This window comes from Mustelus asterias, chromosome 13, assembly GCF_964213995.1.
Source record: "Mustelus asterias chromosome 13, sMusAst1.hap1.1, whole genome shotgun sequence".
NCBI classification, from domain to species: domain Eukaryota; kingdom Metazoa; phylum Chordata; class Chondrichthyes; order Carcharhiniformes; family Triakidae; genus Mustelus; species Mustelus asterias.
The window spans coordinates 5231282-5253522 of record NC_135813.1 but is presented as its reverse complement, the minus strand read 5'-3'; the positions used below and the strand labels follow the sequence as shown (position 1 = coordinate 5253522).

Sequence of the window (22241 nt, the reverse complement as noted above, 5' to 3'; positions counted from 1 at the left end):
TTAATCACTCCATCATTGGTGGCCGAGGCTGAGTTGAACTGGGCTCTGCTGGGCTGTGCTGGGCTGGGTTGTCGTATGAGGAACGGTTGAGGACTCTAGGTCTGTACTCGTTGGAGTTTAGAAGGATGAGAGGGGATCTTATTGAAACTTACAGGATACTGCGAGGTCTGCATAGAGTGGACATGGAGAGGATGTTTCCATTAGTAGGAAAAGCTAGAACCAGAGGGCACAACCTCAGGCTAAAGGGACGAGCCTTTAAAACAGAGATGAGGAGGAATTTCTTCAGCCAAAGAGTGGTGAATCTGTGGAACTCTTTGCCGCAGAAGGCTGTGGAGGCCAGGTCATTGAGTGTCTTTAAGACCGAGATAGATAGGTTCTGGATTAATAAGGGGATCATAGAATCATAGAACCCTACAGCACAGAAAGAGGCCATTCGGCCCATCGAGTCTGCACCGACCACAATCCCACCCAGGCCCTACCCCCATATCCCTACATATTTACCCACTAATCCCTCTAACCTACACATCTCAGGACACTAAGGGCAATTTTAGCATGGCCAATCAACCTAACCCGCACATCTTTGGAGTGTGGGAGGAAACCGGAGCACCCGGAGGAAACCCACGCAGACACAAGGAGAATGTGCAAACTCCACACAGACAGTGACCCAAGCCGGGAATCGAACCCAGGTCCCTGGAGCTGTGAAGCAGTAGTGCTAACCACTGTGCCACCGTGCCGCCCCTAACTACGGGGAAAAGGCAGGAGAAAGGGGATGAGAAAAATATCAGCCATGATTGAATGGCGGAGCAGACTCGATGGGCTGAGTGGCCTAATTCCAGTTTTATGTCTGATGAGCTGGATTGGGCTGGGCTGTGCTGGGTTGTGTTGAACCCTCCCAGCCGCAAGAGGCGCTGCGACGCCAGCCAGGCGCTGTCGGTAGCGCATGCGCATGGCGCATGTGGGCAGGGGGGCCTATGACTGACAGCCTGACCGCCCAATCAGAAAATAGATGCAAATAACAAACCACCCGCGATTACTTTCTCTTCAAGGAGAAAAGAGAAATTAAAATCAAATAAAAATTAAAATGAAATAAATTAAATTGAAGCTAAAATAGAAATTTAAATTTAAATCCAAACCCGCCCAGTGACTTCCGGCGGGAACCGCGGCGGCCGCTGATTGGTCAGAGCCCGCCTGACCTTTCTCGGTGACCCCGGACGTGGAAGACGCTGTGGCCAAAACACTGAGAATGGTGAGAAAAATAAATCACTGAGAGATAGAGGGTCAGTGCTGAGGGAGCACCGCACTGTCAGAGGGTCAGTGCTGAGGGAGTGCCGCACTGTCAGAGGGTCAGTACTGAGGGAGTGCTGCACTGTCAGAGGGTCAGTGCTGAGGGAGTGCCGCACTGTCAGAGGGTCAGTGCTGAGGGAGCACCGCACTGTCAGAGGGTCAGTGCTGAGGGAGTGCCGCACTGTCAGAGGGTCAGTGCTGAGGGAGCGCCGCACTGTCAGAGGGTCAGTGCTGAGGGAGCACCGCACTGTCAGAGGATCAGTACTGAGGGAGTGCCGCACTGTCAGAGGGTCAGTACTGAGGGAGTGCTGCACTGTCAGAGGGTCAGTGCTGAGGGAGTGCCGCACTGTCAGAGTGTCAGTGCTGAGGGAGCACCGCACTGTCAGAGGGTCAGTGCTGAGGGAGTGCCGCACTGTCAGAGGGTCAGTGCTGAGGGAGCGCCGCACTGTCAGAGGGTCAGTGCTGAGGGAGCACCGCACTGTCAGAGGGTCAGTGCTGAGGGAGTGCCGCACTGTCAGAGTGTCAGTGCTGAGGGAGCACCGCACTGTCAGAGGGTCAGTGCTGAGGGAGTGCCGCACTGTCAGAGTGTCAGTGCTGAGGGAGCACCGCACTGTCAGAGGGTCAGTGCTGAGGGAGTGCCGCACTGTCAGAGGGTCAGCGCTGAGGGAGCGCCGCACTGTCAGAGGGTCAGTGCTGAGGGAGTGCCGCACTGTCAGAGGGTCAGTGCTGAGCGAGTGCCGCACTGTCAGAGGGTCAGTACTGAGGGAGTGCCGCACTGTCAGAGGGTCAGTACTGAGGGAGTGCCGCACTGTCAGAGGGTCAGTACTGAGGGAGTGCCGCACTGTCAGAGGGTCAGTACTGAGGGAGCGCCCGCACTGTCAGAGGGTCAGTACTGAGGGAGCGCCCGCACTGTCAGAGGGTCAGTACTGAGGGAGCGCCCGCACTGTCAGAGGGTCAGTACTGAGGGAGCGCCGCACTGTCAGAGGGTCAGTGCTGAGGGAGTGCCGCACTGTCAGAGGGTCAGTGCTGAGGGAGTGCCACACTGTCACAGGGTCAGTGCTGAGGGAGCGCCGCACTGTCAGAGGGTCAGTGCTGAGGGAGTGCCGCACTGTCAGAGGGTCAGTGCTGAGGGAGTGCCGCACTGTCAGAGGGTCAGTACTGAGGGAGTGCCGCACTGTCAGAGGGTCAGTGCTGAGGGAGTGCCGCACTGTCAGAGGGTCAGTGCTGAGGGAGCGCCCGCACTGTCAGAGGGTCAGTGCTGAGGGAGCGCCCGCACTGTCAGAGGGTCAGTACTGAGGGAGTGCCGCACTGTCAGAGGGTCAGTGCTGAGGGAGCGCCCGCACTGTCAGAGGGTCAGTGCTGAGGGAGCGCCCGCACTGTCAGAGGGTCAGTGCTGAGGGAGTGCCGCACTGTCAGAGGGTCAGTGCTGAGGGAGTGCCGCACTGTCAGAGGGTCAGTGCTGAGGGAGTGCCGCACTGTCAGAGGGTCAGTGCTGAGGGAGTGCCGCACTGTCAGAGGGTCAGTACTGAGGGAGTGCTGCACTGTCAGGGGGTCAGTACTGAGGGAGCGCCGCACTGTCAGAGGGTCAGTACTGAGGGAGCGCCGCACTGTCAGAGGGTCAGTGCTGAGGGAGTGCCGCACTGTCAGAGGGTCAGTACTGAGGGAGCGCCGCACTGTCAGAGGGTCAGTGCTGAGGGAGTGCCGCACTGTCAGAGGGTCAGTGCTGAGGGGGTGCCGCACTGTCAGAGGGTCAGTGCTGAGGGAGCGACGCACTGTCAGAGGGTCAGTACTGAGGGAGCGCCGCACTGTCAGAGGGTCAGTGCTGAGGGAGCGCCGCACTGTCAGAGGGTCAGTACTGAGGGAGCGCCGCACTGTCAGAGGGTCAGTGCTGAGGGAGTGCCGCACTGTCAGAGGGTCAGTGCTGAGGGGGTGCCGCACTGTCAGAGGGTCAGTGCTGAGGGAGCGACGCACTGTCAGAGGGTCAGTACTGAGGGAGCGCCGCACTGTCAGAGGGTCAGTACTGAGGGAGTGCCGCACTGTCAGAGGGTCAGTACTGAGGGAGCGCCGCGCTGTCAGAGGGTCAGTACTGAGGGAGTCCTGCACTGTCAGAGGGTCAGTACTGAGGGAGTGCCGCACTGTCAGAGGGTCAGTACTGAGGGAGCGCCGCACTGTCAGAGGGTCAGTGCTGAGGGAGTGCCGCACTGTCAGAGGTTCAGTGCTGAGGGAGCAACGCACTGTCAGAGGGTCAGTGCTGAGGGGGTGCCGCACTGTCAGAGGGTCAGTGCTGAGGGAATGCCGCACTGTCAGAGGGTCAGTACTGAGGGAGCGACGCACTGTCAGAGGGTCAGTACTGAGGGAGCGACGCACTGTCAGAGGGTCAGTGCTGAGGGAGAGCCGCACTGTCAGAGGGTCAGTACTGAGGGAGCGCCGCACTGTCAGAGGGTCAGTGCTGAGGGAGCGCCGCACTGTCAGAGGTTCAGTGCTGAGGGAGCAACGCACTGTCAGAGGGTCAGTGCTGAGGGAGCGCAGCACCGGAGTTGTCATCTTTTCAGATGAGATGTTAAACCATTTCTTCCTCTCTTAGGTTTTACCTAATAAGATTCTCATGAGTGGGAATAGGGCCTGGATGGGGATGTGGTCGATACACACTTGATGGGCCAAATGGCCTCCTGTGCTTTAGGATTCTATGAACTTCGCTAAAACATTCAAATCCTCATTCTGTGTCTGTTTGTGGGATCTTGCTGTGTTAAAATTGCTGCTCTCTTTCTGCATTAGCTCCATTACTCTGCACTTTGCATTGAAGCTAAACATCTGCTGGAATCTAAATCAGAGTAATGCTTCCAGGTTCCACAATCTAAACCAAAAAGACTTGTATTTCTATGGTGCTTTACACAACCTCAGGTCACCTCGCAGCCATTACTCTGTGTACTCACTGTTGTAATGTAGGAAACAGAGGAACCAATTTGCTCACAGCAAGCTCCTTTTACACAGCAGTGTGGTAACGAGCAGATAGATTTTTGCGGGGGGTGTTGATTGAGGGGTAAATGTTGACCAGAACTTCTCTGAACAACTTCAAAATAATGCCATGGAATCTTTTAAATTATTTTTAATTCTTAAAGCCAAACTGTCTTTATTTAATTCTCAGTCCTGTTTAAATATTGGAGTAGAGTGAAGGAGGCTCACATGGAGCATCAACCCTGAGATGGACCAGTGGAGCTGAATAGTTTATGATGTGTATCCGATGTTATAGGAAGATGTGATTGCACTTGGAGGGGTGCAGGGGAGATTCACCAGGATCTGGGTTGGAACATTTAACATTCACCTGAGTTGGAATATTTAAGTTATGAAGAGAGGTTTGATAGGTTTGGGTTATTTTTTTCTGGAGCAGAGAAGACTGAGGGGTGACCTGATCGAGGTGTACAAGATTATGAGGGACATGGACAGAGTGGATAAGGAGCAGCTGTTCCCCTTAATTGCAGGGTCAGTCACGAGGGAACATAGGTTCAAGGTGAGGGGTAGGAGGTTTTGGGGGATGTGAGGAAAAATGTTTTTACCCAGAGGGTGGTGACGATCTGGAATGTGCTGCCTGGGAGGGTGGTGGAGGCGGGTTGCCTCACATCCTTTAAAATGTACCTGGATGAGCACTTGGCACGCCATAACATTCAAAACTATGGGTCAAGTGCTGGTAAATGGGATTAGGTGGGAGATCAGATGTTTCTTGCAGGTTGGTGCGGACTTGATGGGCTGAAGGGCCTCTTCTGCATTGTATGATTCTTTGATTCTAATTCTGTGGATGTTGTGGACAACATTCTTACGGTTTGGTTCAAAAGGCTGTCTATATTGTACAGTGTTTTTGGAGGCCTGAGATACCCATCCAAGTCTCAGGTTAGAATCCCTGAGTTGTAGGTTCTGAGCATTGGGTTATTTCCTGTGCACCATTCCTCCCATAACCTGCAGCATCTGTTGGGTCACTGCCGATCCGATCTCTCTTCGTTTCGTAGCATGCTGAGCCCCTAATGTAGTAATAGAATTGCCTCCAGAGCCCCAGCTTGGCTGTATTACAGACCTTTTCTTTTTTGGCTTGTGTCAGAAGTCCTTCAGTATATTCTGGTTATCCTGCAGTGATATCCATCCTGGAAAATATTTTATCAGCATGTTCCTGCCTCACTGAACTCATTTCTTCCTATCTTGACTACATCCTCTCTCCCCTGGTCCAGTTGCTTCCCACCTACACTTGTGATTCCTCTGATGCCCTCCATCATATCAACAGTTATCAGTTCCATGGCCCTCGCTGCTTCCTCTTCACTACAGATGTCCAATCCCTCTATCTCCATCAGGCAGTCCTAGGGCGTCTTTACTTCTTCCTTGAGCAGAGGCCCAAACAATCCCCATCCACCACTGCTGTCTTCTGCCTAATTGAACTTGTTCTATCACTCAACAGTTTCTCCTTAACTTGTCTCACTTCTTGAAACTAAAAGGTGTGTCTATGGGTATCCACGTGAGCCCTAATTATACCTGCCTTTTTGTGGGTTATGTGGAACATACCTTGTTCCAGTCCTCCTCATGCCTTCTTCCACAACTCTTCCTCCATTACATCAATGATTCTATCAATGCTGCTTCAAGCTCTCATCTAGACATCGAAAAATTTATCGATTTGAGTTCCAATTTCTACCCCCCTCTCACCTTAACATGGTCCGTCTCTGATATTTACTTTTCTCAACCTCTGTCTCTATTTCTGGTGATAGACTGACCACCAATATTCATTATAAACCCACCGACTCCCACAGCTACCTTGACTACAGCTCCACAAACCCTGCTCCCTGTAAGGACTTCCAGTTTCTCCACCTCCACTACATCTGTTTTAATGATGCCACCTTTGAAAATGGTGCTTCTGACATGTTGCCTTTTTCCTTAACCAAGGTCTCCCCCCCCCCCCCCACCACTCAAGTTGACAGGGAACTTAAATGTGCCTGACCCATATGCCGCACATCTGACCTCATTCCTTTTCCCCCCTCTTCCCCCCCAGTACCATGATAGGGTCCCCCCCCATCCTTACTTCCCATGCCACCAGCCTCCTCATTCAAAGGATCTTCCTCCACCTTCAGCATGATGCCACCATGAAATGCATCTTCCCTTTGCCCTCCATGTCAGCATTCCGCAGGGACCACTCCCTCTGTGACACTCTGGTCAACTCTTCCATCACACCCAATTCCCCATCCCTTTCCCACGGCACCTTCCCTTGCAATCGCAGAAGGTGCAACATCTGACCCTTTACCTCCTCACTATCCAAGACCCCAAACACTCCTTTCAGTTTAAGCAACATTTCACTGGCACCTCCTTCAATTTGGTTTATTGTATTTGTTGCTCCCAATGCAATCTCCTCTACACTGGGGAGACCAAACGCAGTCTGAGTGACTGGTTTCCGGAACATCTTCGCTCAGTCCGCAAACATGATCCCAACCTTCCTGTCGTTTGCCATTTCAACTTAACATCTTACCCTCATCCCCACAGAGAGTCATCGAGGTTTACAGCATGAAAACAGGCCCTTCGGCCCAACTTGTCCATGGGCCCTTTTTTTTAAACCCCGAAACTAGTACCAATTGCCTGCATTTGGCCCGTATCCCTCTATACCCATCTTACCCATGTAACTATCTAAATGTTTTTTAAAAGACAAAATTGTACCCGCCTCTACTACTACCTCTGGCAGCTTGTTCCAGACACTCACCACTCTGTGTGAAAAAATTGCCCCTCTCGACTTTTGTATCTCTCCCCTCTCACCTTAAACCTATACCCTCTAGTTTTAGACTCTCCTACTTTTGCAAAAATATATTGACTATCTAGCTGATCTGTGCCCCTCATTATTTTATCGACCTTTGTAAGGTCACCCCTCAGCCTCCTGCGCTCCAGAGAAAAAAGTCCCAGTCTATCCAGCCTCTCCTTATAACTCAATCCATCAAGTCCCGGTAGCATCCTAATGAATCTTTTCTGCACTCTTTCTAGTTTAATAATATCCTTTCTATAATAGGGTGACCAGAATTGCACACAGTATTCCAAGTGTGGCCTCACCAATGTCTTGTACAACTTCAACAAGATATTCCAACTCCTGTATTCAATGTTCTGACCAATGAAACCAAGCATGCCGAATGCCTCCTTCACCACTCTGTCCACCTGTGACTCCATGTTCGAGGAGCTATGAACATGTACCCCTAGATCTCTTTGTTCTGTAACTCTCCCCAACGCCCTACCATTAACTGAGTAAGTCCTGCCCTGGTTCAATCGACCAAAATGCATCACCTCGCATTTGTCTAAATTAAATTCCATCTGCCATTCGTCAGTCCACTGGCCCAAATTGATCAAGATCCAATTGCAATTGGAGATAACTTTCTTCACTGTCCACTATGCCACCAATCATAGTGTCATCTGCAAACTTACTAACCATGCCTCCTATATTCTCATCCAAATCATTAATATGAATGACAAATAACAGTGGACCCAGCACTGATCCCTGAGGCACACCGCTAGTCGCAGGCCTCCAGTTTGAAAAACAATTCTCTACAACCACCCTCTGGCTTCTGTCAAGAAGCCAATTTTGTATCCATTTAGATACCTCACCCTGGATCCCGTGAGATTTAACCTTGTGCAACAACCTACCATGCGGTACCTTGTCAAGGGCCTTGCTAAAGTCCATGTAGACAACCTCAACTGCACTGCCCTCATCTACCATCTTGGTTACCCCTTCAAAAAACTCAATCAAATTTGTGAGACATGATTTTCCATGGCCTGCTGCAATGCTCCAGTGAAGCCTCACACAAACTGGAGGAACAACATCTCATCTTCCGATTAGACGCGATAGGATTCTAGACTCAACAACTCTAGTCTGTGAACCTTCCCCTCCATCTTAACCCCTTTTTTTGTTTTCTTTATTTGTCCCAAAGCAACCCCCCCACCCCACTGAGCCATCTGTCACTTGTTCTTTAGCTTTGCTTTCACTGACCTTTGTTCTCCATTCACACACTCTGTTATCTTACCTTTATGCCACTATCAGCACCTTCTTTAGTCCTTAATGCTACCATTAACATTCCCTGTGTTTTGTGTCCATAGCAATTTTTGTCAATCTCTCCTTAGCTCCAACCTTCTATTCTGCTCCACCTCCTCCTGCCACCTCTTCGAATATATAATCCATTACATTTTTACCTCTTTTCAGCTCTGAGGAAGAGTCACACAGACTCAAAAACGTTAGCTCTGTTTTCCTCTCCACAGATGCTGCCAGTCCTGCTGAGTTTATCCAGCATTTTCTGTTTTTATTATGGAATATATTTTCCTGTTTACTGTGTGAATGCTTGCTGTATTTTTCCTCCTGTTCAGTCATAAGATCTTTGATTTTTCCATGGCGCGCTCTATTCATTTTTAGTATCTCTGTGCGCTCTTCCACCCACGTTTCTGCGTACTTTTCCTTTGTTGTTTCAATATCATTTAATCCTTTACATTTTCTCCCCGCTTCACTTGCATTGAGAATTCTTTGCATTATTTCCTCTTTGCCTTTTTTCCTCCCAAATTTCCCCTCCTGTCCTAAACCAGAATTGTTTTAAAGCTGTGCCAGTATTACTGAATGATATCATAGAAACCCTACAGCGCAGAAGGTGGGACACTAAGGGGCAATTCAGCATGGTCAATCAACCTAACCCACACATCTTTGGACTGTGGGAGGAAACCAGAGTACCCAGAGGAAACCCACGCAGACATGGGGAGAATGTGCAAACTCACTCACAGACAGTGACACAAGCCGGAATCAAACCCAGGTCCCTGGCACTGTGAGGCAGCAGTGCTAACCATTGTGCCACCGTGCCTAATATCTTTTGTTCTATGTCTGGATTCCATCAAAATGTTTTAAATCTATTATTTCCACAGTATCTTCCTTTGCACTCTTGCCTTTTGGAAGATGGTGTGATCTTGATATCTAGACCAGTTCTAATGCAGAGTCATTTTGAACTGGAAATGTCAACTCTTTCTCTCTCTCTCTCCACAGATGCTGCCAGATCTGTTGTTACAACACTTTCTGTTTTGATTTCTTGATTGTTCTCCACATTTGCTGAGTTGCCGTCTCTTGTTATTCTCCTCTGTGAGTTCCTACAAAGCTGGGTTAGTGTAATCACAGCAGCCCTACAGTGCAGAAGAGGCCATTCGGCCCATCGAGTCGGCACTGACTCCCTGAAAGAGCACTCTAGCTAGGCCCAATTCCCCCACCCTAACCCATAACCCTGCGCATAGCCAGTCCACCTAACTTGCACATCTTTGGACAGGGAGAGGAAACCGGAGCACCCATAGGAAACCCACACAGACGCGGGGACAACATGCAGACTCTGCACAGACAGTGTCACAAGCCAGGAATCGAGGTAGCAGCGCCTGCCACTGTGCTGCCCTGGGTCCCTGGCGCTGTGAGGCAGCAGCGCTAACCACTGTGCCACCGTGTTGTGATGTGGTCCATTTGATTTGTTATCATTTATTTCTCATTGTCCTTTACTCTTTCTATGTGTTTATCAATCCCAGTGTACAATTACACCAGATATTTCTCAGTCAGAGGAGGCAATGGTGTCATGGTATTGTCACTAACTAGTAATCCAGAGACACAGGGTAATGCTCTGCGTTCAAATCCCACCACAACAAATGGTGAAATTTGAATTCAGTAAAAGAAAATCTGCAATTTTCTAATGGTGACCGTGAAACCATTGTCAATTGTCATAAAAACCCATCTGATTCTGGTTCACTAATGCCCCCTTTAGGAAGGAAATTTATTATCCTTATCTGGTCTGGCCTGCATGTGACTCTGGAGCCACAGCAATGTGGTTGACTCTTAAATGTTCTTGAGGATGGGCAATAAATGCTTGTGACGCCCATGAACGAATAAAAACAAATAGATTCCCAGGTGAAAGGGTTGTCCGAGGAGGAGAGCGCAGGTAGAATGGGCCTGTATTCTTTGGAGTTTTGAAGAATGAGAATGATCCGCCTCCCATCCATTGACTCTGTCTACACTTCCCGCTGCCTCGGCAAAGCAGCCAGCATAATTAAGGACCCCGGACACTCTCTCTTCCACCTTCTTCCGTCGGGGAAAAAGATACAAAAGTCTGAGGTCACGGACCAACCGACTCAAGAACAGCTTCTTCCCTGCTGCTGTCAGACTTTTGAATGGACCTACTCTGCATTAAGTTGATCTTTCTCTACACCCTAGCTATGACTGTAACACTACATTCTGCACTCCTTTCCTTCTCTATGAACGGTATGCTTTGTCTGTATAGCGTGCAAGAAACAATACTTTTCACTGTATGTTAATACATGTGACAATAATAAATCAAATCAAATGTAATAGGTATTGAGGCTGTTTCACCTGGATGGGGAGTCTAGAACTAGTGGGCATAGTCTCAGGATAAGGGGTCAGCTGTTCAGGACTGAGATGAGAAATTTCTTCACTCAGCTCTGTGAATCTCCGGAATTTCCCTCAACAGCTGTGAATTGTCAGATGTTGAGTAGATTGTGATTGATCAGTTGTTGGACATTAAATGAATGAAGGGATATGAGGATAGGACAGGAAAGAGAATGGTTGGAGCTCAGCCATGGTATAAGCAACCTGTGGGGCATGATGTCCTACCCATGCTCATGTTTCCATCACTCTTACAACTGCACTTTGCTTTCGATAGAACTCTTCTTCTGACTTGTTCTTAGCTTCTCTCTTTGATTCTATCATAGTTTCATGTCTTTCCACTCTTAGGAACTTGTCATCTTATGATGTGAAGGACCCCCAGACCCTTTACAATCCATGGTTGGTGTTTTCAGTTGAATGATATTCTACTTAACGAAGGTTAAAACTGAGGTTGGCAGATATTTACCAGGCAGGTATATACAAAGAAAATTACAGCATGGGAACAGGCCCTTTGGCCCTCCAAGCCTGCACTGACCATGCTGCCCTTCTGAACTAAAACCCCCTACCCTTCCGGGGACCAGATGCCCCTTAAAAGTCACTATTTGCTTCCACTACCCCCCCCCCCCCCCCCCCCCCCCCCCCCGGCAGTGAGTTCCAGCACCCACCACCCTCTGTGTAAAAACAAAACTTGCCTTGTTCATCTCCTTTAAACCTTGTCCCTCACGCCTTAAACCTATGCCCCCCCTAGTAATTGACTCTTCCACCCTGGGAAAAAGCTTCTGACTATCCACTCTGTTCATGCCCTTCATAATCTTATAGACCTCTAACAGGTCGGCCCTCAACCTCCATCGTTCCAGTGAGAACAAACCAAGTTTCTCCAACCCCTCCTCATAGCTAATGCCCTGCATTCCAGGCAACATCTGGTAAATCTTTTCTGTACCCTCTCCACATCCTTCTGGTAGCGTGGCAACCAGAATTGAACACTATATTCCAAGTGTGGCTTAACCAAGGTTCTATAAAACAGTAACATGACTTGCCAATTTTTAAACTCAATGTCAAGTCGATGAAGGCAAGCATGCCGTATGTCTTCTTGAATACCACCTCCACTTGCGTTGCCACTTTCAGTGACCTGTGTACCTATACACCCAGATCCCTCTGCCTATCAATACTCATAAGGGTTCTGCCATTTACTGTATATTTCCCATCTGTATTAGACCTTCCAAAATGCTTTACCTCACATTTGTCCGGATTAAACTCCATCTGCCATCTCTCCGCCCAAGCCTCCAACCGACCTATATCCTCTCACTAGTTGCCAACCGATCTATATGAAATCAGGGCGAGTGGATGGAGCTTGGCTAGAGATTAGGTATGATCTAAATATGGCGAAAGAGGTTCAGGAGGATGACTGGCCCCCTCCTGTTCCAGTGTTGATGCTAAGTGATGTGGTGTCCAATTTCCCAAAGTATTTCATGAGAGAAATTTCAACATCCTTTCCGAATCTTGACCATCTCTTTGCCTATAGTTTTCTACATCTCGTTTCTATGTCCAAGAAAGCTGATAACCTCCATCTGGAACAATCCATCCAATATCCTCCCGATGTACGTGAACGTTTTATATTTTACCCTTGTAGTATCTGCATTTCTCAAGTTCCAATGTTTTCAGTGTTTAGGCATGATTTCCAGAAAATGGGGAAATTTAAATCGATTTCGGAAATGAATCCAAATATCTAGCGTCTTTCTGTTGGTGAAAGTTCTCCAAATCTATACAGCGTCACATCATTTATAAAATCAACACTCACCAAGATAATGAGACTAGATTGCGTAGTACATGAAAGCTACCAAGCTGAAGCCCACTATTATTCTCTGCTGATCGACTTCCTGCTAATTATTTTCACTGTATTGTAGCTTTCAGCTGGATTTGCACTCACTCATATTGATTTCCTAAAGAATCCTCCCGGGGTGGCGTGGTGGCACAGTGGCTGGCACTGCTGCCTCTCAACGCCAGGGACCCGGGTTCAATTCCTGGCTTCGGTCACTGTCTGTGTGGAATCTGCACGTTCTCCCTGTGTCTGTGTGGGTTTCCTCTGGGTGCTCCGGTTTCCTCCCACAGTCCGAAATACGTGTGGGTTAGGTGCTAAATTCTATTTAGCTAAATTCTCCCTCAATGTACTGAACGGTACTGAACGAATGCCAGAGTGTGGCAACCAAGGGATTTTCACAGTAACTTCATTGCAGTGTTAATGTAAGCTGACATATCACACTAATAAATATATATCAACCTGATGTCACTCTGAATAAATAAAGGCAACAGGAATTCTGTCTCCCAGATTTTCTCCAGAGTGACTTGATTTTAAGATTATGTCCCCTTTTTGATTTTCCCCCTCAGAGGAAATTGTTTTTCTGTATCTAACCCACTTGGTTGGATCACCCGCTCAATGTTGGACCTCAGGGGAATGCAAGTCAAGTCTACGCACAGCTAACATCTCTGTCCTAATCATTCAACCTCAGCATTATTCCGGTAAACTTCCTCCAGGCCCAGTATATCCTTCCTGAGGTTGTGTCCGGAACTGAATGCAGTTACTCTCCAATTGAGGTCTGACCAAGTGTCTTACAACAAGTGAAACAGTAAGTTGGGACTGCCAGGGGCCTGGCTTTGGTGACGGTAGATTTCCTCTACGCACACCATTCACGATCTTGTTTTCCCACTGAGGTATAATCAGAGGCAGTGTCTCCCTGGGCTGATCTTGTCCTGAAGTGGTAGGCTTCAGGACAATTTTTGATAAAGGCGCCAAGAACAAGTTGTCAGCTCTCAGTTGGATGTTGCTTATTCTTTATCTCTGTAATCTCCGGTATTCAATTCGCTGAGATACCATGCTGCTTCAATTCTGGCCTGCCTCACTTGCCCCATTTACTGCACCATTGGCAAACTTTCTGGGTCCCGATCTCTGGAACCCCCTCCCTAAACCTCTCCACCTTGTGTACCTAACTAAGATACTCATTAAAACCTACCTCTCATCATCAATCCTAATATCTCTTTGTGTGTCTTGGCATTTAATTTTGTTAATCACTCCCATGAAGGACCCTTCGATGTTTTGCCACATTAAAGCTACTATATCAATACATGCTGCAGTTGGAGCAGTTGATTAGTTTCTTCAGGGGCGATGTGGAACTTGTAACAGTTTGCGGTTTTATTAGGTATGTGGCGATGTGAGGCTTCGCTGTTACCCAGTCCACCAGAATTTAAAAAATAAATTCATTCTTGGGATGTGGATTTTGCTGGCATGTCTAGCATTTGTTGTGTATTTATTTTGCCCTTGAGATGGTGGTGGTTCACTCTGCAATCTATCTGGTGTAGATAAACCAGCATTGCAGTTAGGCAAGTGGTTCCAATATTGTGACCCAGTGACAATGAAGGAACAGCGATATAGTTCCAAGTCAGGATACTGCGCTGCCTGGATGGGAACTTGTAGTTGGTAGGGCTCCCATGCATCTATTGCCTTTGTCTTCCTAGGTGACAGAGGTCATGGGTTTGGAAGGTGCTGTTGAAGGAACCTTGGTCAATTACTGCAGCGCATCTTGTAGATGGTACACACTGCTGCCATCGTTGTGGTGGAGGGAGTGAGGGTATAAGGTGATGGATACCAAGCTTTGTCCAGGATGGTATTGAGAGTTGTTGGAGCTGCATTAATCCAGGCAAGTGGAGAGTATTCCATCACACTCCTGACTTGTGCCTTGCAGATGCTGGACAGGCTTTAGAGAGTCAGGAGATGAGTTACTCGCCAAAGAATTCCCGGCCTGACCTGTTCTTGTAGCCAGAGATTTATACAACTGGTTCAGTCAGAGATAAGCTCCAGGATGTTGATGGTGGGAGATTCGGCAATGGCAATGCCGTTGAACGTCATGAGGAGATGGCTAGATTCTTTCTTGTTGGAGCTGGCCATTGCCTGGGACTTGTGTGACATGAACATTACTAGGTACTTATGACAGAGTTCTTTAAAACAGGTATAGAACATACGTTACGATGTTCTTTGCTTAATCACACCTCATTGCTTTCTCTGTCAGGCTACAGGAGCAGACCAAGTGGTTGGAATGGGCCTGGTGGTCTTCAGCTTGGTCGTTTTCACCTACTACACAGTCTGGGTCATCGTCTTGGTGAGTGTTGATTTTATAAATATAGATTGAGATCATGGTAGTTTCAATGCTTACATTATTCGAGAAGATACTAAGTTTTTGCACTCATTTCCAGCATTGTTTTCAAGTTCCTCGGTCCAGGACCACCATTCAATACAATCATGGCTAATCTAGACCTTTGTTCCACTTCCCTGCCTCCTTCCCATATCCATTAATTCCCTTTATACTCAAATCGTATCCATCTCAATCTTGAATAAACTCATCCACTGACCCTCTGGGTCTTCAACGTATGCCATTTAGTATTAAGAAGTTTGCATTATTTCCACTGGCAGGGGAGGGTCAGTTCCAGAGGCAACAGATTTACAACAGTTGGGAGGAAAGCAAGGGGGAGATGAGAATGTGAGTGAGTTGTTGTGATCTGGAAGGCACTGTGCCTGAGAGAGCGGGGAAAATTCCGCAGTATTAACTTGCTTCAGAAGGAGATTAGGTCTCTAGCTGAAGCAGAAACCACCAGGAAAGGGTAGCTAAGTGGGGCTAACTGCTTAGCCCTTTCAAAGGGCTGGCACAGGCACATTGGGCTGAATGGTCACTCTCTGTGCTGCTTGTTTCTTATACACGATAGGGAAAAAAACTGGAGTAAGAGTGTCTGTTTGGCTCTATTGCCACTAACCAAAACGTAGTCACGATTTAGAATCCCTACGGTACAGAAGGTGGCCATTCGGCCCATTAAGTCTACACCGACCACAATCCCAACCAGGCTCTATTCCCGTAACCACACACATTTACGCTGCTAATCTCCCTGACACTAAGGTCAATTTAGCATGGCCAATCAACCTAATCCGCACATCCTTGGACTGTGGGAGGAAATCGGAGCACCCGGAGGAAACCCATGCAGACACGAGGAGAACGTGCAGACTCCACACAGATAGTGACTTGAGGCCGGAATTGAACCTGGGTCCCTGCCGCTGTGAGGCAGCAGTGCTAACCACTGTGCCACCGTGCTGCCCTGTCTCTGACAATCAGTTGGCTGCAATGAGATACCATTTTTTTGTCCTTTTCAGCGTGGCTGAGGTCGAAATCTCCATTTACATGCGCAATAATCATCATTAAACAGTCCCAATTATCAGACACTGACATCTTGTAGCCTCCTGCTGGAGTAAAGTGGCTTTTCACCCTGAGACCTGCCTGAAAAATTGTGAATACGTGTGTGCTAACCAAAGCCATTCTTGTATTTCAGCCGTTTGTGGACAGCAGCCACATTCTTCACAGCTACTTCCTGGCACGCGAGTATGCTGTGATCCTACCCGCTGTCGCTGGTCTGCTCCTGGTCTTATTAGTAGGTGAGTGCACCGACTTCTCTCTGTTGACCAGTAATCGTTTCATTAAGACACTCGAGGGACTTTCAGTTCGAAGTTTATTTATTAGTGTCACAAGTAGGCTTACATGAACACTGCAGTGAAGTTATGCCACACCCCAGCGCCTGTTCGGGTACAACGAGGGAGAATTTAGCATGGCCAATGCACCTAACCAGCACATCTTTCGGACTGTGGGAGGAAACCCACGCAGACGTGGGGAGTACTGTGCTCAGTTCTGGTCGCCTCATTACAGGAGGGATGTGGAAAAGATTGAAATGGTGCAGAGGAGATTTACAAGGATGTTGCCTGGATTGAGTGGCATGCCTTTTGAGGATAGGCTGAGGGAGCTCGGTCTTTTCTCCTTGGAGAGACATAGGATGAGAGGAGACCTAATAGAGGTATATAAGATGTTGAGAGGCATAGATCGGGTGGACTCTCAGAGGCTTTTTCCCAGGGTGGAACTGGCTGCTACGAGAGGACACAGGTTTTAGGTGCTGGGGTGTAGGTACAGGGGAAATGTTAGGGGGAAGTTTTTCACACAGAGGGTGGTGGGCGAGTGGAATCGGCTGCCGTCAGTGGTGGTGGAGGCGAACTCAATAGGGTCTTTTAAGAGACTCCTGGATGAGTACATGGGACTTAATAGGATGGAGGGTTATAGGTAGGCCTAAAAGGTAGGGATATGTTCAGCACAACTTGTGAGGCCGAAGGGCCTGTTTTGTGCTGTAGTTTTCTATGTTTCTAATGTGCAGACGCCACACAGACAGTGACTCAAGCTGGGAATCGAACCTAGGTCCCTGGCACTGTGAGGCAGCAGTGCTAACCACTGACTCCCTTTAGTTGGCTGATTGATGGTGGAAATTGGTCCCTGTGAGAGGGGAGGAAACAACAGTCCAGGTTCCAGTTTCACAGAGTCCCGGTTGGCCTCTTTGTAACATTAGGCAGACCCTCAGATTAATGCTGATTGGCGAAATGGGAAGATGTGTGCTTAAACTCGATCCATCTGTTCTCTCTATCCCCAGTTACAATGTCTCTGGATTCGGGGGTGGCGGGGGGTTGTTTTGACTTGGAGAAAGCATCAACATGCATTGCATTGTTGATGAGGGGGCTGGGGGAGAGGGAAATGCTATCCTTGTTTTAAAAATTCTCCTATCTTCATTTCATAAGTGTTCATTTTGTGTCACTCCTGGCCCCCTCCCAGAGTAAGAGAGCAGATACCTAGTCTCCGCCAAGCTCGGTGTTCCAGAACTGGGAGATGTGAGGTGTTCTGGAATTCTGTTTTAAAGGCTTGTGATCGTTCCCATCATCACCGGCAATAGAAACTATTATTTTTGTCCTGTGTTTTTAGATTTGATTTGATTTATTATTGTCACATGTATTAGTATTCAGTGAAAGTATTGTTTCTTACGCGCTATACAAAGCATACCGTTCATAGAGAAGGAAAGGAGAGAGTGCAGAATGTAGTGTTACAGTCATAGGGTGTAGAGAAAGTTCAACTTAGTGCGAGGTGGGCCCATTCTAAAGTCTGACAGCAGCAGGGAAGAAGCTGTTCTCAAGTCGGTTGGTACGTGACCTCAGACTTTTGTATCTTTTTCCTGACGGAAGAAGGTGGAAGAGAGAATGTCCGGGGTGCGTGGGGTCCTTCGTTATGCTGACTGCTTTTCCGAGGCAGTGGGAAGTGTAGACAGAGTCAATGGATGGGAGGCTGGTTTGCGTGATGGATTGGGCTACATTCACGACCTTTTGTAGTTCCTTGCGGTCTTGGGCAGAGCAGGAGCCCATACCAAGCTGTGATACAACCAGAAAGGATGCTTTCTATGGTGCATCTGTAAAGGTTGGTGAGAGTTGTAGCTGACATGCCAAATTTCCTTAGTCTTCTGAGAAAGTAGAGGCGTTGGTGGGTTTTCTTAACTATAGTGTCGGCATGGGGGGGACCAGGACAGGTTGTTGGTGATCTGGACACCTAAAAACCTGAAAACGTTTAAAATTCTGTGGACCAAGAGCAGATTTGTACTGACACTGTCCTCCTCTCAGGAACGTTTGTTGCTGTGGTTATGTGGACAAACAGAAAACCTGCAAAGAAAGTCGATTAAACAGGATTCGAATCGGAGCTACGGATTACCCCAATGTCGACTCGTCCAGGTCAGAAAAGGGCTGAAACAGAGGATTTAAATACAGACAGCGACGGATTAACAAACTTTCCTGTGTCGGGATGCCATCACAGATTGTTGTTCTTTGACTGTCTGGTGTATTGTATTCCAGTCTGTAATGGGATTACAGCAGCGCCAGGTTTGGACACATTGCCCCCTTGTGGTAGTCTATCAATACTGTAATTCCATTGTACCTAGTCTCAGAGAAACATGTGTATATGAGAAAAAAATTAGTCTTGTCTTGAAATGTTTACATAAAATTGTGATATGCCTGATTATAGGAGAGGCTGAATTGCTTAATTGTTATGGATTGGAGAGGCTGTCACAAATCATTGCTGTTACGGGGAGGAGTTAAGCTGCCCTTCAATGTCATTACCACCACTGAATACCCCACTATCGACAGCCTGGGGACTGACCGGGAACTGAACTGGACTACCCACGTTAAATACCGTGGTTACAAGAGCAGCACAGAGCTTGGGCATCCTGTGGCTTGACACCATCCAGGACAAAACAGCCCACTTGCTTGCTACCCCTTCCACAAACTTTCAGTCCCTTCACCACTGATGCGCAGTGGCAGCCGTGTGTACCATCTACAAGATGCACTGCAGGAACCCGGCAAGGCTCCCTCGACAGCACCTTCCAAATCCGTAAACACTACCGCGTAGGAGGACAAGGGCAGTAGGCACATGGGAACACCACCACCTTGAAATTCCCCTCTAAGCCACTCGCCATCCTAACTTGGAAATATGTCGCCATTCCTTCGCAGTGGCTGGGTCAAAATCCTGGAATTCCCAGATACACGGTGGCACAGTGGTTAGCACTGCTGCCTCACAGCGCCAGGGACCCGGGCTCAATTCCTGGCTTGGGTCACTGTCCGTGCGGAGTCTGCACGTTCTCCCCGTGTCTGCGTGGGGTTTCCTCTGGTTTCCTTCCACAGTCCGAAAGACGTACTGGTTCAGTGCATCGGCCGTGCTAAATTCTCCCTCACTGTACCCCAACAGGCACCGGAGTGTGGCGACTCGGGGATTTTCACAGTAACTTCATTGCAGTGTTAACGTAAGCCTACTTGTGACACTAATAAATAAACTTTTATTAGGGGTGATCTAGGATTTATTTAGGGGTGATCTTATAGAAGTCTATAAAATAATGAGGGGCATAGATTAGCTAGATAGTCAATATCTTTTCCCAAAGGTAAGGGAGCCTAAAACTAGAGGGCATAGGTTTAAGATGAGAGGGGAGAGATACAAAAGGGTCCAGAGGGGCAATTTTTTCACACAGAGGGTGGTGAGTGTCTGGAACAAGCTGCCAGAGGTAGTAGTAGAGGCAGGTACAATTTTGTCTTTTAAAAAGCATTTAGATAGTTACATGGGTACGATGGGTATAGAGGGATATGGGCCAAACACGGGCAATTAGTTCTCGCTTAGTGGTTTTAAAAAAAAAGGGCAGCATGGACAAGTTGGGCCGAAGGGTCTGTTTCCATGCTGTAAACCTCTATGACTCTTATGATAAATGGCATTGTTGGTCAACCCACAGCACGTGGACTGCAGCGATTCAAGATGACAGCTCACCAACACCTTCTCAAGGGCAATTAGGGATGGGCAATAAATGCTGGTCAGCCGGCGATGCCCACATCCCATAAATGAATTTTTAAAAACCATTGTGGAGCTTGAGAAAGCATTGGAAAAGAGTTTAACACGCGCGCTACATTCACCAATTCCAAAGAACATTTGTCAAAATTTCTAATCTGTCATTGAAAATGTGCCATGAAGCTAAGTTGAAGCTTTACCATGATTTAGTCTGCAGTACAATAAACACAACTTCCCATACCCTAGGAGAATACGCTGGAGAATAATGTCATCGTTATCATGTGCTGTAGATGTCAAGGCAGCTCGGAGCGGAGTGTGTCCAGCAGCTGCTGACTAAAATTTGTACCCTGAACCTGATGTGGAGATGCCGGTGTTGGACTGGGGTGGGCACAATAAGAAGCCTCACAACACCAAGTTAAAGTCTAACAGGTTTATTTGGAATCAGGAGTTAACTGTCCTGGCTTGAGACAATTCTCTCTCCACTCGCATTGTCTGTACCTGTAAAGACTTGATTACTTGTAAAGACTCGCATTCCCATCATTATCTTGCAATTGTGTCTCTGCCTATATATATGCTCTGTTTGTGAACCCACCTCTCCACTCATCTGATCAAGGAGCAGCGCTCCGAAAGCTTGTGATTCCAAATAAACCTGTTGGACTTTAACCTGGTGTTGTGAGACTTCTTACTGCATCCTAAACCTATGTGGGAAAGAATGTTCAGCTGCTCATGTGGAGAGCTATGTGCCTGCGCTGCCTGACAGACTTTTAATCATAGAATCCCTACAGTATAGAAGGAGGCCATTCGGCCCATCGAGTCTGCACCGACCACAATCCTACCCAGGCCCCATTCCCATAAACCCTCATATTTACCCTCCCTTCCCCCTGACACTGGGGTTAATTTACCATGGCCAATCAACCTAACCCCGCACGTCTTTGGACTGTGGGAGGAAACCGGAGCACCCGGAGAAAACCCACGCAGACAGGGGGAGAATGAGCAAATTCCACACAGACAGTGATCGGAGGCCGGAATTGAACCCTGTGTCTGTGTGTCTGCCTGTCTGTATCTGACTGACTCTCAGTATAATGCAGCACTACTCTTTATAAACACCTTGAATTGTTGGAGAGAAATGCTGAAAGAGGATTTGTTTTGTTTTGCTATTGCAAAGTGCATTTTGTATCATAAATTGACCTGGATTGAATTGTCGCTACCGTAAGTGTTGGTACATAAGAAACATTGAAAAATCCTTCGAAAAACAGTGTTGATTTATACACAGAGTGGATAAGTGAACCACAGGCGTGGGTGTGGGCGGTTGCCATTTTGAAATAGCATCAGCACCTGATGCAAAGCATCTAAAACTCCGTCACATCTTCACAGCACAGCCTGTATCACCCGCCCGATTCCCTGCACCCAGTTCTAAGGTACTGGTAAGTAAAACATGCATTTGTGGGGTGAGAGATGGGGCCTATCAATGCGAGTAGAGCATATCGTGGCTCCCAAGGCAGGGATGTGGAAAAGCAAGGTTTTTGGGGCCAGTAAAATGGAGTCATCTTACTTCTTTTTATACTTTTTCAATTCAATCAAATCAAGTCCAATTCAGAGTCTCAACAAGTTGAGACATTCCCGATCCAAGCTGACAAGACAGGGTATGCAACCCCTACCCTGTCTTGGGCCTGATCTACATGAGCCAAGCTGATTGGAGTAGGCGGAGGTTTCCTCCTCCAAGGCTTGATCTCATTTGCATCTTAGCCAAAAGGCCGAGATGCCGCTTTTAAAAATTGCTTCATGTGAAAATTAAGCTTAAATGCAACCCAATGACCTCAACCAAGTGCAGCATCAGCAGACCACGCTTGATCTTAGCCAAAAGGCCGAGAAGCGATCTTATACATCACGTCAGCTTATATGCCGTGATTTACAGTGTATAAATTTCTGTTCAGCAGTGTGATAGGAGCCCTGCCGTTACCATTCACTGTAAAACTGGGTAAGGCATGAAATGGCTTGTAAATCCAATTGATGTGATTGACAAGGCTATTAGCAATGAGCAATAAAATCATTCCAAAGTGAGGGAAGAGGATGTTGTGCTTATTAGAAATGACAATTTCCTGAGTGTGAATAACATTATCGAGACTCACTGAAATGGGGCCAACCAAGGAAATGTGCCGTTCAGATACTGTGCTTTAGTTTTTGTTCCCAATTCCTTTTCTCTGTCTGAAAGATTGGTTTATTTAGATTGAAATGGAACATACTGAATAACTGGAAACCTTGATGTTCTTTTTCCATAGCTGCATGCCCATACTACCCACCTTGCTAGCGGTGGCATGGTGGCA

The 22241-nt window shown here is 47.8% G+C and overlaps 1 protein-coding gene and 1 long non-coding RNA gene across 3 annotated transcripts in view; both read left to right on the top strand.

The window, feature by feature from the left end:
- Nucleotides 1-22241, top strand: part of LOC144502391 (uncharacterized) — a 680705-nt gene that overhangs the window by 208116 nt on the left and 450348 nt on the right. The window lies entirely within an intron of this gene.
- Nucleotides 1183-22176, top strand: dpm2 (dolichyl-phosphate mannosyltransferase subunit 2, regulatory). The gene is made up of 4 exons (XM_078226234.1): nucleotides 1183-1246; nucleotides 14761-14850; nucleotides 16067-16169; nucleotides 18216-22176. Exons 1-4 carry the CDS (start codon nucleotides 1244-1246, stop codon nucleotides 18272-18274), a joined length of 255 nt encoding a protein of 84 aa, XP_078082360.1. The 5' UTR covers nucleotides 1183-1243; the 3' UTR covers nucleotides 18275-22176.